The sequence below is a fragment of the Bidens hawaiensis genome, unplaced genomic scaffold (genome assembly GCF_021521415.1).
Source record: "Bidens hawaiensis isolate Kalapana, Puna unplaced genomic scaffold, B.hawaiensis_p1.1 tig00024267_1, whole genome shotgun sequence".
Lineage (NCBI taxonomy): Eukaryota > Viridiplantae > Streptophyta > Magnoliopsida > Asterales > Asteraceae > Bidens > Bidens hawaiensis.
The window spans coordinates 275,686-293,091 of record NW_027493823.1 but is presented as its reverse complement, the minus strand read 5'-3'; the positions used below and the strand labels follow the sequence as shown (position 1 = coordinate 293,091).

General features: G+C 39.8%; 1 protein-coding gene and 2 pseudogenes across 2 annotated transcripts; 2 read left to right on the top strand and 1 right to left on the bottom strand.

Moving 5' to 3' along the window:
* Positions 1-834: 834 nt before the first annotated feature.
* On the top strand, positions 835-3,024 carry LOC143568977 (putative serine/threonine-protein kinase At1g54610; annotated as a pseudogene). Its single transcript, XR_013141657.1, has 5 exons — positions 835-1,119; positions 1,516-1,833; positions 1,889-2,110; positions 2,190-2,284; positions 2,400-3,024. The product of XR_013141657.1 is annotated as a putative serine/threonine-protein kinase At1g54610 (transcript).
* A 3,173-nt stretch (positions 3,025-6,197) lies between these two features.
* On the bottom strand, positions 6,198-8,209 carry LOC143568968 (ubiquitin-conjugating enzyme E2 20-like). The gene is made up of 5 exons (XM_077054991.1): positions 8,035-8,209; positions 6,664-6,919; positions 6,510-6,573; positions 6,361-6,420; positions 6,198-6,271 (listed from the first exon to the last, which is right to left on the bottom strand). Exons 1-5 carry the CDS (start codon positions 8,145-8,147, stop codon positions 6,228-6,230), a joined length of 537 nt encoding a protein of 178 aa, XP_076911106.1. The 5' UTR covers positions 8,148-8,209; the 3' UTR covers positions 6,198-6,227.
* Positions 8,210-8,970: 761 nt separating this feature from the next.
* On the top strand, positions 8,971-9,602 carry LOC143568978 (18S ribosomal RNA; annotated as a pseudogene).
* Positions 9,603-17,406: the final 7,804 nt, after the last annotated feature.

Genomic DNA, 17,406 nt, shown 5'->3' with positions numbered 1-17,406 from the left:
GTATGTCTAAGACAACATAGTTTGGTTAGAGTGGAACATTGAGACTCGCTAAATTTAAAAAACACGATAGCCAAAATATAAGAAAGTCGTCGTTTTAAAAAAATAGTGTTTGGGTATAAACTTTCTCTATTTTATGTTTTATGTTATAATTTTATAACAATTATTTTATTTGGTCAGATATGCAATTTTAGTTTCGCAAAAATAGTATTATCATTACATAAAAAAAATCATTTTAATTTGAAAAGATAATCAGTGACCCTCCAATTATTATCAACTAATGTCAATAATTTGTGAAACATATTAAACAAAAGGTATATTGTGGTCCTTCAATTAAAAGTTTATGGTTCTGTCACTGAAGGCGGCAAAAATGACAATGGTGTTTGGTGCTTGGTGATGTTGTATATTAGTTAAAGGCGGGGGGGGGGGGGGGGGGGGGGGGAGGGCCAAAACGCAACTTAATATTTTAGCTTTTAAATGGTGGTGTGTAAAAATACTAGTTTACCCTCTCATTTCTTCGAAAGTTCATTCCGCTTTTGAGCCTTCAAAATGGTTGGACGGCTTTGTTCAGCAGTTCTCTTGACCCGACCCACTTTTTACTCGATCCAGTTGTGCCCACCCTAGCAAAAATTTATGGATCCGCCTCTGGGTGTAATTACAACATCGATCGATCAGTTAGCACACTAATTTAATATGTACACTAACTTTCTCCGTAATAGTTCATCGGTGATTGTATTTGTTATTTGTTTAAATATCTTTGTTTTTGATTGTAGTGGTATGATACAATGAGTGATGAATTTATACTTTTTGTTATTTTGTTTTGTTTTTGCAGTATAGATAGGCCATGGAACCTATAGCAATGTGTATAAAGCTCGGGATAGGGATACGGGAAAGATAGTAGCGTTAAAGAAAGTTCGGTTTGATACGTCAGTGGCCGAGAGTGTGAAGTTTATGGCAAGAGAGATTATTATTCTACAAAAACTAGACCATCCAAATATTATCAAGCTTGAAGGTTTTGCAACATCTAGAATGCAATATAGTCTTTATCTGGTCTTTGAATACATGCAGTCTAATTTGACTAGGGTGATTTCTCAACCCGAAGGAAGGCTCACTGAACCACAGGTCCACCTTAAAACACTTTTAATTATATCCCATACTATTATTTTCTTCACGGATGGCAATTTCGATCTGTTTACTTATAAATGGGAAACAAGTCAAATGGGTCAAAAGTCAAAAACATAAAATCAAACCTTAGGTTTTTTTGGCTTTGGTCATTTCAGTTTTCGATTAGGGATCGGTTTTTTCAATTTCATGCACACCGGTTTCACCCATTTGACATAATTCATTCATTTTTACACTTTTGAAGTGTACCCATTTGACCCGTTGAGGAATAAATAAAATCCAAACCAACCAGTTTTTAGTTAATCGGGTCAAAATTGCCACCGCTAAACAACAATATTAGCCTTTTTGTTTGTAGTAACAAAAAATTCCTGATTATTATGTCTTGTTAAAAAACAGGTAAAGTGTTATATGCAGCAGCTACTGTCCGGTCTAGAACACTGTCACGAGAGAGGAATTCTACATCGCGACATAAAAGGATCCAACTTATTAATAGACCAAAACGGGACGCTAAAAATAGCCGATTTCGGGCTGGCAAACTATTACAACCCTAAACAAAAACGACCCCTAACGAGCCGTGTTGTGACCCTTTGGTATCGGGCCCCCGAGCTGCTTTTGGGCACTACAGATTATGGAGTCGGTATTGATCTTTGGAGCACCGGATGCCTCCTGGCTGAAATGTTTGTTGGCAGACCAATCATGCCCGGAAGAACCGAGGTTAGTTGGTTAATAACCAAATTTGCTTGTAAGTTGTAACTAACTTTGTTTGCAGGTTGAACAACTTCACAAGATATTTAAGCTTTGTGGATCTCCAAATGAGGACTATTGGAAAACAATTAAGCCGCCGACAACTTTCAGACCGCCACAAAATTATCTTCCGAGTTTTTATGAAGCATTTGCAAATTTTCCGGCTTCTTCAATTGGTCTTTTAACCACGTTGTTAGCTCTCGACCCGTTAACACGTGGGACTTGTGGTTCTGCACTACAAAACAGTGTTAGTTAAAAATTTAGTTACTTGTTTTATGGATTGTTACGTTTGTGGGCCGCGCTTATCTGCATGTTCTTGTTGACAGTTCTTCATTTCAAGTCCGTTAGCGTGTGAGCTCTCGGGTTTGCCTGTTATGAATAAAGAGGAGGATTAACCCATGCAATTCCATGATAGAAACAGGTATGTCATGATCTGTAAATATAACAAAATTTTAGACTCGCGAGTCATCTCATCATTAATTTTACATAGTTAATTATTTGGTATGTTGTATCATTGACTAGTAATTTTGTGATAGGAACAGAACCTTGAAACCAAAGCAAAAAAAGGGGAAATCCCAGAGAGGTAAGAAATTACATGTAATTACTTAGGTCTATACCGATAACAATACTTGTTACTTATATTATCAATATGTTTTTTTTCAAATGTAGCACGAGAAGCATGTTGACAAGAACTCGATAAGCCAAGAAACCGGTGAAAGGAACCGTTTACACTCGCCTTCGATTCAAATCCTCCAAACAACCGGTCTGCAATAACCGAAGCTCACCTGAACGCTTTAAAGAATATAAAGAATTTCCCTCTTTTACTCGCGTCTATCACACAATCGGTTAACCATGCAGAAGATAACCGAAATGGGATCAATCGTCGGTCCATGTCGAATGTTGATTTTCGACACCTAGATATTGAGAAAATATCCAAACTCTTTGGATTAGATGATAAACATTAGGGACATTTGTTTCTATCTTTCATGTTTTAATATATTGTACTTATCTTTTTGAATTTGTTTCATATGGTTATACTACAAAACCAATAAATAGATAACTGACGATTTGGTTACAACTTACAAGTTGTGCTTTTATGGCATTGGCACGATTCATTAGTTTTTTTTTTTAAATGTTGGTTTTAATAACCCGTAAATGAAGTTGTAATACAATTATACAAACCATGTCAAGAAATATTGAATCTTGATTACCGTTTTGTCCGTGTGTCTTCTCTTTACTTGCCCAAACCATTTCAATCTTCTCCCCTTATCTTATCGGTTATGTTAGTCAATAGTCACCCATACTCTTTCATGAATCATGGAGAACTTCGATCCAACGTTGTGTGTCTACACATCCACCTAAACTCATTTATGCATGCAAGCTGTTTTGATGAGCTTCTAAAGAAAACTGACATGATGGGCAGCATTTAGAGCGATAGTGAGCTAGGCTTACCGGTTATAACAGTGGCTGTGCTTACTAATGTTGATGACAAAAGGGGATCTGTCACAAGAAAATGGGACTGTTGTGAGTGAAAGGCAGTGAGCTAACGGAAAATTTTTCACAAATGGCGGTTATGTAAAAGTTCTTTCAAAAATGGTATGGTTTTGAGGGTTGTTACAAAAATGGTGTAACCGTGGTTTGAAACCACGGTTTGACTATTTTATCTATGTACGTGTCAGATGGATTTTTTTGAAAATAATACTTTTGATTAAAATAAGTCAAGCCGATTGCATGAAAAAGTTAAACTTAATACCACTTCTAATTGTGTGGTGGTTTTGTTAGTTCTAATATAAAAGTCAAAGCAAGTAGGCAAATAACATTCATCAAGTTAATATCCAACTCATAACATAACATAAGATGGTTAGTAAATAAATTATTATATGTATATAAGTACTTTAAAAAGTATTAATAATTATGATAGCTTTGTTATGCTAAATTTTTATGTAAGTACCTTAAATAGTATTAATTTAATAATTATGTTAAAAATGGAAAGATGCATGAGAGGCATGTGATCACACTTAACATAAAGATTAATTGGGTTAGGGCTAATAGATGTAACATGTCAGAAAATGATAACGCAAAAGACACCACCAATAACTTCTTAAGTTAAAGAACACTGTCTGCGGTTTGGTATAAACGCAAAGAACAATAAGCGTAATTCACTTCAATAAATTGTTATGTTTGGAAGGATTCACATTCATAATAATGGCTTATTGCATTATCATGTGTGAGGGTGTAAAAAAAGCCAAGCCGAGCTCAACTAGACTCGAGCTCGGTTGATTTTGACTTATGAGGGCCCAAGCTCGGCTTGCCAGTTGGTTTCCAAGTTCGGGCTCATGCTCGCTTGTTATTTATTAATTTATTTATATATATTTTTTAATTATTTTTATATATTTTGATTTCATATATAAACGGGGTCAATCAGGGCACGTGGGTTAAGTATAAATAACCGAGAGGACATGGAGGGATTTGAATAGAGTTTAAAAATAAAAGATGGCGCTTAGAGAGTTTAATTTAAGTGGTTATGTTAATGTTAGTAGATAATTGTTAGAGTTAGAGATATAATATAAAATTTATTTTGCTTAGTTTTTCTATTAATAATAACTGTCGAACAAGTTTGTTCAAATTGTGTGTATTTGTGTTTGATTATTGGGCCCGGTGTCCAACACATGCCTTGGACTTATACAAAAACATAAAATTATTAATCGTGTAGAGTGAGAAAATGTTGATATTTTCATAATTTTAAGTTAGTTTAATTTGTTATGACGATAAAGATAAAAATTAGATTTCACTCGCGAGGTCTCAAGCTTGAATTCGCGCCAAAACAGTGGTTTTATTCTGGCTTACAAAAGTAGTTTTTTAGTAATATATATAGGGAGAGAAATGAATATATATCAGATGTAAATGTACACAAACAAACATAAAAGAATATAAATGAACACACTTAAACTGAACATAAATGAACATGTATAAAACCATTAGGTAAATTACTCATCTAGATAATAATTAATTATTTTCTACTGGTATGTAAACGGACATTTATAAATGGACATAAACTAACGTTCACGAACATAAATGAACAAACTAAACATGTGTTCATGTTCGTTCGTTTAATTAAACGAACACAATTTTTTAACAAATATCCATTACTAAATATTTTGAATAGTTGTATAGTAGTTGACATTTTAAATATCCATTACTATAATATCAAATTTGGATTTATGTTGTTATTATTGAGTAATAATTGATGTGTACTTTATTTGAATTCATTTTCGTTGCAGGATATTTTAGATATTTGATATAACAATTAAATAGTTTAGTTAAAGTAAGTTTTATCAAACTTTAAGAGATAAAATATAACCTGTTTATGTCATAAATTTAACTTAACAAATGAAAAGAGTAAGACTTAGACGAAAACTCGAACCACCCCAGATTTCATGCCTTCGATGTAGATGACAATGTCCCAACGGCTTCCGATTCTGGGTTTCTTTAGAACATCATATCGACTCTGCCACATTATCCATCGTGCCACCATAGACAGTACGCCACTCCCACTGACACTACGATCAAATTAAGAGCTTCTAGTCAATGGACACATTGACTAGAAGCATTGCCTGGACACATTTGATATATTATACAATATTTGATATGTGTTATACATGTTTATGAAGTGTATTCTGATATGTCAGCGTACCATCGAGGCATCGACTATGGAATTTGGATCACTAAATCGCATTATTTAACTAACAAAATTTCTAGCTCCTCATAAAAAAATCACTCAGAACCAAACATTTGAAAACTAAAAATATTTTCCTTTAAAAAAATAAATAATAATGGACCAGAAATGAGATTTGATTTAACCAACAAAATTTCTAGTTCATCAAAACTTGCTAGAACTAAAAAACTTGCTAATATTGTACGGCAAGACACAAGAGCGACTTGCTAAATATGCGCAGAGAGCTAACAAGTTTTTGTTTTATAACAGAAAAGTGAGAAGCAAATTCTCTTTCGACTGTTATATCCTTGGATCGAAAACAATGTCTTTTGAACACAAACAAGAACTCGTGAGTTTTTCTTCCAAACTAGTTTAACAATGGAACATCTGAACTTTATATATGCAGACAAACCTTTCAACATCAAGAATCTATAAAACAACTTTAAACCAGATATTCAGAAACAATGATTTAACAAATTACTTTAATCATTCAACAGTAAAACCATCCACATCATCCTTCTCCAAAATCCAATACACAAAACATATATAAAGGATAAAGATAGATTTTTTATCTTAAAGATTTAATGCAGACTTTTACACAAAAGAATTAAAAAAAAAAATAGAATTCCCAATGTCACACATCCATGTTTTATTCAACCGGTTTATACAGTTTCTCCACCATCTTCCTGTACTCTGCAAAACATCATCATAATAATAATTTCAGTATTCAATAAATAATAAAACTTTCAATCTATGATGTTATATAATATTAATACACCGACCTTCTTGATTACTCCAAAGCGCTGCTGCTTGCGTGTTCAGTGGCGAACTTGTGTTTGGTTCTGCAATTAAAAAAAAACTCGTTAATAAATAACAAAGTAAATACTTAATTAATATCAACTTTCAATTCGGTTTGTTTAACTAAACATACCTCCAAGAAGACTTTGAATAGAAATCAAAACACTTCTCACATCATAAGCAGATGACCATTTGTCCTGAAATTTAACGTCATCGGTTTAAAATACATTTCAAAAAATAAAAAAATAAAATAAAACTACCACATGCATGTTATAACCGATGCATACCTGAAGAATATCCAAACATATGTTTCCGAAAACATCGACATTAGGATGGAAGCAGCCCGTCTCAAACTTGATCTTTGGAGGCTTGAAGGGGTAATCGTTTGGGAATACGAGTGAGAGTTTGTATTCGGTTCCTTCGAAGACGGTGTCTTTGCTCCCGGAAATCGTTCCTCTCCACGAAAAGATGTTGTCGTCTACGGGAAACGCAGATATCCCTGATTCACCACTCATCATTAGAACCATCAGTTCAGACTGCAATCTGTTGAATGAAACATAACAACAAATAATTAATATTAATACCAAGAACCAATTTGCGTGGTGCGGTTTTTGGCTAAAACTGAACCAAAAACCAGATTTTCAGTTTTTTGATTTTTCAAAACCGATTGGTTTCGGTTTTTTTGGTCTTCGGGTTTTGGTTTTCGGGTTTTTTGATTTAGTAATAGGTAGGGTCAGCTAATAGTTAATGTTTTTTTCGGTTCAGTTATCATGGTTTGCAGTTCGGTTCGGTTTTTTCGGTTCTTCAAAACCGAACCAAAACCACCGAACCCATCGGTTTCTAATTCGGTTTGGTTTTTCGATTTTGGTTGGGTTTTTTGGTTTCGTGCACACCCTTAAAACTCACACACAGTATTTTGAAATTAGTTCAGGCTGATTTCAACAAGAACAATCAATTAAGGTTATACACAATTTGAAGCAACTAAACAGAAAAACCCTAAATTCAAATACTCCAAAATCAATCATATTTCGGCGAATCAAATTGATCGAATTAAAGCAGAAATTAACAAGAAAACCCACAAATCCAGACACCCAATTCAACAAAAACAATCAAAAGTATATACAATTTGAAGCAATTAAACAAAAAACCCTAAATTCAGATTTCCCAAAATCAATGCAATTGATCGAATTAAAACATAAATTAGCAAAAAAAACCACAAATTCAGACACCCAATTCACCAAAAATAATCAAAAGTTTATACAATTTGAAGCAATTTAACAGATAAACCTTAAAATAAAAAAACCCTAATTTTTATTTATAAACCCTAAATTCAGAACCCCAAAATTCAATGAAATTGATCGAATTAAAACATAAATTAGAAACAAAATCCCCAAATTCAGACACCCAATTCAATAAAATAAAAAAAGTATATACAATTTGAAGGAATTAAACATAAACCCCTAAATTTAATAAACCCTAAATTCAGATCCCTAAAATCAATGAAATTGATCGAATTAAACCAGAAAAAACCCAAATTCAGACACCCAATTCAACAAAAACAATCAAAAGTATAACAATTTGAAGTAATTAAACAAAAAAAACCCTAAAATCAATCAATTCAGATCGAATTAAATCAGAAAGTAGGAAGAAAAACAAACCTTTTAAGGACCGATTGAGTATCGACAGTCTTCGCAATTGGAACCGGTTGTTTCGATGCGTTAGCGGGTGCGGTTTGCCGGGTGTTGGTACTGTGATTGTTCATCGTTGCCATATCGAAAACCGTAATCGATTGAATTAGAATTAGAAGAAGAGAGTTTGATTGATTGTGATTGATTATTGTAATCTTCTTCTTCTTCTAATAATAATAGAGTAATATTGAGTGTTTGTTAGGGTTTTGAGTTTGAGTTTAAATAGTAAAAATGGTTATGAGAATTTGAACGTTGAGATTTGTAGTTTGGCTCTAACGGCTACTTTTTTGTTATTTTCTAGTTTTTGAGTTTTTGGTTAGGGAGCTCGGGAAGGTACTGGTATCGACTGGCACTAGAATCCCAATCTCGAAATTTGAAAATATTTCGTATCGGCACCTATCTTTAAAATCTGGATCATGAAATTTGAAAGTACTTGGTAGTGGTACGGTACTATCATTTCGTGTAAAATTCGGAAAATATCGGTATCATAACGAATCGTACAGGTACCCATACGCTCATCCCTAGGTTGTAACTCGTATAGATCATGTGTGCTTGAAGCACGTACTAAGAGAACATAGTGGCAACCTTGTGTAATCTATACGAGTCGTATAGTGATTAACAACTCATACAGAAGTTATTATACGATTTATATGTTGCAAATATTATTATTATTATTTACGTAGAATTATTGATCTATATCTTTAAGCTTTTAAAATATTTTGTTTCCTAATAAAAACCATCGTTGCTTTTAATCTTGTTTTAATATGTTATTTCGTTGATTCCGGTTTGCATCATTGCTAATTATAACCTTAAGGATAGTATTATTGATGTGTAGTTTTAATCCTTTTTAGAATATTTTGTTTCCTAATAAAAGCCATCATGGTTTTTAATCTCGTTTTAATATGTTATTTTGTTGATTTTGGTTAGCATCATCACTAATTATAACCTTAAGGACAAGGGTAACTTCACCCACGCCATAATCACACACAAAATTAAACCGATGTGCCAGCAGCCGCGGTAATACAGAGGATGCAAGCGTTATCCGGAATGATTGGGCGTAAAGCGTCTGTAGGTGGCTTTTTAAGTCCGCCGTCAAATCCCAGGGCTCAACTCTGGACAGGCGGTGGAAACTACCAAGCTGGAGTATGGTAGGGGCAGAGGGAATTTCCGGTGGAGCGGTGAAATGCATAGAGATCAGAAAGAACACCAACGGCGAAAGCACTCTGCTGGGCCGACACTGACACTGAGAGACGAAAGCTAGGGGAGCGAATGGGATTAGATACCCCAGTAGTCCTAGCCGTAAACGATGGATACTAGGCGCTGTGCGTATCGACCCGTGCAGTGCTGTAGCTAACGCGTTAAGTATCCCGCCTGGGGAGTACGTTCGCAAGAATGAAACTCAAAGGAATTGACGGCTAACCATGCAACTTATATTTATACTTGTACACGCACATAGCAACGGAACTTCTATAAATAATTACACATCATATATAAATAATTATACGACTTATATGTATAATTACATATAAGAGACACATGATCAGATTTAACATATAAAAATAATACATGTATGTTCCAAGCTGTCCTCATATGAGAGGCATATGGTCAATCAGTCAAAAATTAAATGGGTTATGGCTAATAGATATAACATGTCATAAAATGGTAACGTAGACTCGTAGAGGATACTGACACTGACAGTAATTTCTTTAGAGGTGTTTTTGAGGAGAGAAGGGAGCGATTTGGATGAAAGAGAGTGTGAAATGAAGGAGAGATGGTGCCGATTAGTTTTTCCAAAAAAACACCCGAAAACTACTTTGTAAGTGTGATTAATAGATGTGAGAGAATTTTGTGTTTTTAAAAGGTTGTGAGTAGGCCATGAGAGAGAAAGATGATGATTGATTAGGCATATGACAACTTAACACATAAAAACATCGTATAAAAATGGTCTTATCATGAATGCTTTTAGTTAAAAAAAATACAGTATGCAATTTGATATAAACGTAAAGAACAAAAGGTACAATTTATTCATTAGAATAGAATATCATATTTGGAAGTAACAAATAACGGGTTGTTGTATTATCATGTGAAAACAGGGCCGACCTTTAGGGAGAGCGGGGTGGTCGACGACCTCCGGCCCGACGCCCCGTTATGCCCGAATTTTTTTGAAAAAAAAAATTTATATGTGTTTTTATGAATAACAAGATGTATATTTAATGTTTAAACTCAATTATATAACAACTAGTTTGGCTTAGTGGTAAAGAAGTATTAATCTCATCCAAAAGGTTGTGGGTTCTAGTCTCATTAGGAACATGTTTAAACTTATTTTTACATAAAACTTTTGTACATAGCTCAAATCATAACTAAGTATGGCCATTTAAAAATTTAGCTGTTTAAAGCTAACAAAATTCTCATTTTACTTATGGCCTAAAAAAATTTTGTCTTCAACCAAATTTTTTTTTTTGACTTTTCAGAACCGGGCCCGTGTGAAAAGCATGTTTTTGTTGATCAGTAGTGCTGCTTACCGACATTTTCACGTGGGTCCCAAGCCGAAAAAAGAAAACCATTAAAAAAAGTCTACATTTTACTTTACAATTTTCCTAGGTTTTAATTTTATACATTTTATAAGTATCTGGCCAGGTGATATCTAAATATTTAAATTTTAATGGTGAAGTTGACTGCTTTCCAAGATATTATAATTATGTTATCCATTCTACTATTTATCATATATCCATAAAGTTGTTTGAATCATTCTTGTTTAGTATCCATCAAAGGTTAAAAATCTGGATATAAAAAAAAAGGAATTTTTGGGTTGAGACTGATATAATTTATATGTGACACGGCTAACTTTCTAAATTTTGGATTGTGACGGATTGAAATGTTATATTTTTGTATTCGAAGGACGTTGAAGAGGTAGGTCCCAGCAGAGCCCAGTTGGACCCGCAAGACTCACCTCAAAGAGGGACGTCTGCGCAGTTGAACCCGCAAGACTCACCTTCAACAGGGACGTCTGCGCAAAGGCTAAACTCGCAAGACTCACCTTGAAGAGGGACGTCTGCGCAGAAACCAACTGGATCCGCAGGACCCACCATGCTCAGAGACGTGACGTCCTCACGCGCAGTACGCAAGCTGTTCCCGCAGGAAAAGCCTCCCAATGGTGAAGTACCCCGCCTGTTCCCGCAGCTGCGGATACAAGCCATCAGGGAAGGCTACCTGCGCAGCAAGGCTACACGCACAAGGCACTTAACTCTTAAATAATTCAGTAATGTCACCTGAAGAAGGAGTGAGCAAGCCGGGAACACTCCCGCACAAAGCCGGGAACACTCCCGCACAAATGAGCCAGTCCGTACGATAATGGAGGATCTTTTGTACTGTACCTGACGAGGTATGGACAAAAGATCTGACCAAAGATACGACAGCTCACTGACAACAGTATGACGAGCAGCACGCTCTTGTACTGTATGTCACTATCAGCCGCTGCCTACTCACCAACCTGTCGGAGGACGTGCATAGCCTGCAGTTGGTGGAACAGGAATAGTACACAGCCGACCTGGTCACTATCAGCCGCTGCCTACCCACCAACCACCAGCATGGCACGTGCGTAGCCCACAGTTGGCAGAACAGGAATACTATTCAGCCGGCTGTACCTTCTTGGAAACCTACCTTCGGCTATAAATACTCCAACACCTTGGAATGGTATGGATATTACTTTATCTGATATCTCATTATCTTATCTTCTCTAGCAATCTCTTAATATACACTTATATTCAAGAGCAATCTAGTCTGATTCTCACGCCGGAGGGTGGTCACAAGGAGGTACCCCCCCTTCTCAGTGACGAGCTCACGGTGTCTGTTTTGCAGGTCATCAGAAGAACCATCTTTGCCGGACCTAACCCCTCGTGGGAAATATCTATTTAACCCCCAGATTATCCGTAATCTGCCCGGGGTCAATTAGTGTTTCTTCATTGGCGCCATCCGTGCATAAAAGCTAGAACTAATTCATTCAGTTTTTTCAAACCTCCGAAAAGATGGTTAACGTTACTCCGGTCCCCAGGCCAGGGAGTAACCAAGAAACCCCGGTAACCACAACCCCAGCTACTGGGGGGGAACACCGGCGAATACACACATTTTACGAACACTACCCCGGTTACCCAAGCCGGGGCAAGTGCAGTAAATTTTACGAACACTACCCCGGTTACCCGAGGCGGGGCAAGTGCAGTAAACAATCCTTCACTGGGATTCACCAATACCCAGTTGGAGAGACAACAGACGAGGCTCCCCCGCCAAACACTCGAACAAGTAAAAGCGTGGGCGGAAAAACGTCAAAGGGAATTCCAAGCTGAGTTGGATGAACGCTTACGTTCACTCCAACAGGCTGACGAATTCGGAAGCACTCGACAACAGCTCAACATGAGCAATGAGTGCGAGTACTTGGACGATGATTCGGAGGAATCCGACACCGACGTAAATCCTCGCCATAAGGCGAAAGGGAAGCGTAAGGAAACGGACTTCCAACCAAGAATGAATTTTGGAGAAACCTTCAAACCAAAAAACGCGGGTGGAAACCCACGTGACTTCTCTAAAACCTTCAGACCAACCGCTGCAAATGCGGGAACCTCTAAGTTTGCAAGGGACATTGCGGAAGCGATCGCCCCAAGAAGTGCCAAACAGATGTCCAACATCGGCACCTATGATGGTATATCCGACCCAGGCGATCATTTGAACAGATTCATAGCGGGGCAACCGTCAGCAACTGGACGGAACCCACGTGGTGTTATATGTTCCAGATGACGTTGGTTGGAGCAGCCAGAGCGTGGTTTGACCGTCTACCGGTCCACCACATCTATGATTGGGCAGACTTCCAACAGAAGTTTAGCCAACACTTCAGCCAACAAAGAAAGTATACCGAAGAGCAATGGAAAATCCTCAATTGCATTCGAGAGGAAGATGAATCTTTGCTAGACTTCATCACTCGCTTCAACTCAAAGAAGCTAAGTCTGGGTAATATTAGCGAAGATCTTGTTCACGCTGCTTTCATCCAGGGCACAAAAGACCCAGAGCTCATCCGCACCTTAACGGGTAAAGATGGCATGCCATCCACATGGGATGCCATCATGACAGCAGCTAAACGCTTCGCGGAAACAGAAAAGCAACTGGGTAGAGATCTTCCCCAGAGCACAAACCTCTACACCCAGAAAACAAGAGAAAACAATGTCCTTACCGCCCGACTAAACAAAAAGAGGAAGCTAGGCATTTGGCAGTCAAGGGTAAACTTTGACACCTCATCCGGCTCGCACCCTCGGTTTGGGGGAAAGGATAACATGCCGTCGTCAAACCGGAACTCCAGATGGACGCCACTCACCAAAAGCGTCACCGAGATATTCGACACCGAGAGACTCCCATGGCCAAAGGCTCCAATAATCCGAGAGCGTCACAACGCTGATCAGAGCAAATTCTGTGACTTCCACAGGACAAGAGACCACAACACCGAAGAATGCGTAGACTTGAAGGACATCGTCGAAGCATTTGTCAGAGATGGGACGCTCACGCACCTCGTGGCGTAATGAACGCTGAGCAGGCTAATGCGTGTAGAACCCCAATTGGGGAAAACACGAATAAAACTGCAGCTTCAATGTCGGAGACTACATACTGCGTAAACAACGAGATTCCGAACCAAGTACATATCGGCTCGAAAGACTCGATGACACTCCCAAGAACATGGAAGGAAGCTCAATTACACAGTCTGCATGTAGATCAATTCCAAACTTGTAAAAGAAAAGGCCCAGAGCCACTTCTAATGGAAATGATTCTCCTTATCACGTTGACGCTGATGGTCTTACATTTATACTTAATGAACTTTCCACACTGATATGCCGGTCTTCACCGCATACTTAAGTGGGAAAACAAGTCGTTGCGTGTGGAAGGCGGCAAAACCCGCATAAACACAAAAAACGGCAAACCTTCACGCAGGTCAATCATAGGTAAAGTTGGGTCATCCCACTAAATGAAAGTGCCGGTCCTACCCGCACAAATCATGATAAAGGAAACCGAACTAACCTATTGACAACCGCGCGTTGAACGGTTAATTATTCAAAACACAGATGCCGGTTTTCACCGCATAAATAAGTGAAGAGAAGTCGTTGCGTGTGGAAGGCGGCAAAACCCGCATAAACACAAAAAACGGCAACAATTTCTAAGGAAAAGATGAGGGAAACCTTCACGCAGGTCAGTCATAGGTAAAGTTTGGTCATCCTACTAAATGCAAGTGACGGTCTTACCCGCACAATCATGATAGAGGAAACGGAACTTTAACCTATTGACAACCGCGCGTCGAACAGTTAACTTATTCAGAACACTTAGAAAATATCTTCAAGGAAAAAATGAGGAAAACCTCCACGCAGGTCAGATATAGGTAAAGTTTAGCCATCCTACTAAGTGCAAGTGACGGTCTTACCCGCACAATCACGAAAGAGGAAGCAAAACTTTAACCTATTATCTGCCACGTTGATAGGTTAACTTATCCAAAGTACTTAAGAAATTGCTAAGTTAAACTAAAATATGCACAAGCGAATCATATATTGTTTATGCGGCAAAACAAGTGCCAAATTAAACTATAATATGCATGAGCAAGTCGTATAACGTTTATAAAGCAAGAGTGACGGTCCTACCCGCACAAAAGATTTACATTCCATAAAAATTCAAGTGTTACAAGAATGGCCGGTTTTCTACCCGCCTACAAGAGTGTAAATCTATACAAAAACATAAACCTATCCTAACAGTGGGAAGGGATCTAAGGGTTCAAGCTTCAGGACCACTCCCTCCAAACCCACTTGTACCCGCACCATCAGTTGGCTGTGGCGGTTCAAGGAAGGTCTTGAGAATGGTTAACCCATCATCAGCAGCAGCAACTTCGTTCACCTTCTCCATCGCTGGATGCGGGAAGGCAGCATACTGGTTCACTGCTTGGTCATAAGCAGCTTCAGTATCCACATCATATAAAGGGAAGTTGGAAGGCGGGATGCCCTTCTCAACGAACCCTAGACCAAGCAGGAAGCCAGCCTTTTCCCCATCCTCATGAGAAGCGTTGAGGGCTGCGCTCATGGCATCATCATATGATGTGTCCGTGAAGACCCGATGCACAACCTACAAGAAAAAATACAAGTATCAAAACCTTTTCTTAGTACAAAGAAAAGCGTAAAGACGTTATGAAGCTAAACTTACCTGCGACAACGCTTCTCGTAGAAGCCATTCCTTGGTAACCAGAGCCTCCTGGAGGGCAGCTTGAGCTTGGTTACGGGCGCGTTCGGCTTCACTTTTGTTAAGGTTGGCAAGCAACACTTCTTTAGCCGCAGCCTCTTCGACGCCCTTTAGCTTACGCTCAGTATGGTCAAGCACGCCCCTCTGGTCCAAGATTTCTTGGAGCTTCTTGGCGTCTTCCATGGCCAAGGCATCATGAGCCTGTTGGAGCCTCTCTAGTTTGGCTTTAAGTTCCTCATTCTCGAGGCGTAGAGGCTCAGCAACAGCTTCAGCCTTGGTGGCCCTCTCAGTTGCGTTCCGTGCAGTTTCCTTAGCCAGCCGAAGCTGTTCGTTAACAGCTTGGGCAGCCTTGGAACGGGCCTCGAGACGGGCCTGAACTTCAACCTCAAGGGCCTTGAAGGCCTTCTCCTTCTCCGCAGCAACGGCGGAGAGCCTCCTGTTCTCCTCCCGGACAGCCCGCGCTTGAGCTACTTCTTGGATACGAGCTGCTTTTAACTTGTCGTTTTCACGACAGAGCAGCTCGACGCGCGGCTGCATCCGGGCAAGGAGAATTCGAAGCTCGTTTGTCAGCCTACCCTCCTGGTAGCTTGACATAGCGTCTCCCAGTGCACCACTGGGGGCGGCGTGGCGCGCCCACTCGACGCAGTCCACAGCCGTCCGAAGGGTGGTTCCCCGGCGGATGTTCCACCGCGGAACAAACACCTCATTCGAATCCGACACTGCAAAAACAAAAAGCAGTTAGGAAAAGATGAAAAAAAAAACATAACAGGCCATAATAACCCTACGCACCTGTAGGGTCGACGACAGGCCTGTAGCCGCCAAAACCATCACCCGAACCTAACGGATATCCATCCAAGAGGTCAGGCAGATGGGCAGGAGGCAGAGATTGGCTAGACGCCGCAACCCTGGACATACCTGAAAAACCGGCCGTAGTCGCCAGCGCCGGAGGAGGCATGGCGGAGGCCGCCGTGGTAGAGACCAACGGAGGTGAACTCACCGGAGGTGAACTCACAACCGCGGTCGTCGCTGCGGAAGAAACCAAAGAAAAACTCACCGCCGGCTCAGTGAAAGAATCAGTGAATATGGCACTGACAACCGGCGGAGACGTCGTCACAGTTGGAGCAGTTGCCTCAACCGAGTGAGCAACTGAACCAACTGAAGCAGGCGCAGCCGCCTGGGTCATCGCCTCAGGTAGGTTGACCAAACCTACCATCATGGGTCCGGAGGTGCTCCTCCCCGCTCCACCCTGGAATGCGTTAGCATCCACGCCTACACGAAGACAAGATATATAAGCATAATGGCGGAAAGATATGAAGTTAAAATTAAAGGAAGTTTGTACGTACGAGTCCTCTTGAGCTTGAAGGTACGAACAGGCGGGGACGAACCCGATGGAACCGGCCTCTTTACGCCGGTCACCGTCGCTGTACTGGGCTGCCCGGAGGTGACAGCCGTCTCAACCTCCGGAGCAGTGATCTCAACACCACCAGGGTTCCCCGCCACCTCATCGATTTCGGTCTCTGTGTCAGACCGATTCACCGGATCGGCAGTGGAGGCAACCTTCGCCTTCCCCTTCCCGCCAGCAGCCTTCTTCTTCCTCATGAAGAATGGACCATCTGCGAATTCCTCATCAGAAGATGACAAGATTAGAGGAATTCCAGCAGAGGTTTGAGCATTGACAGGTCTAGGGTTAAACAACTCCTTACCTGGCCGCGTGGCGCTTAGAATCGGGTGGCCCGGCGGGTAGACCTCCACGAACCGATCCGCCGTTTGCTCAAGGATGGGCAACTCGTTCTCATCTAGAGCACGAGTACCCATCCGAGCGGGACCATCACTCTCCCGCGGCTGCAGGAGAGACTGTAAGTCGTTTCCCTCTGAAAACAAAAAGAAAAAACAGTTAGAACAAAAACCCTAAATTAACGGATAATATGAAGCATACCGTAAGGGATAGAGTTCAAACCGTATTCGAGGACGATGGGAATCTGTGACGTCTCCTTCCACACCCGGCTCATCCCGAGCATCACCATCCCGGACTCCGCAAAGCGGTAAACCGGAGACTGGATCCGGGAAACCTTGGAGAACCATTCCGCC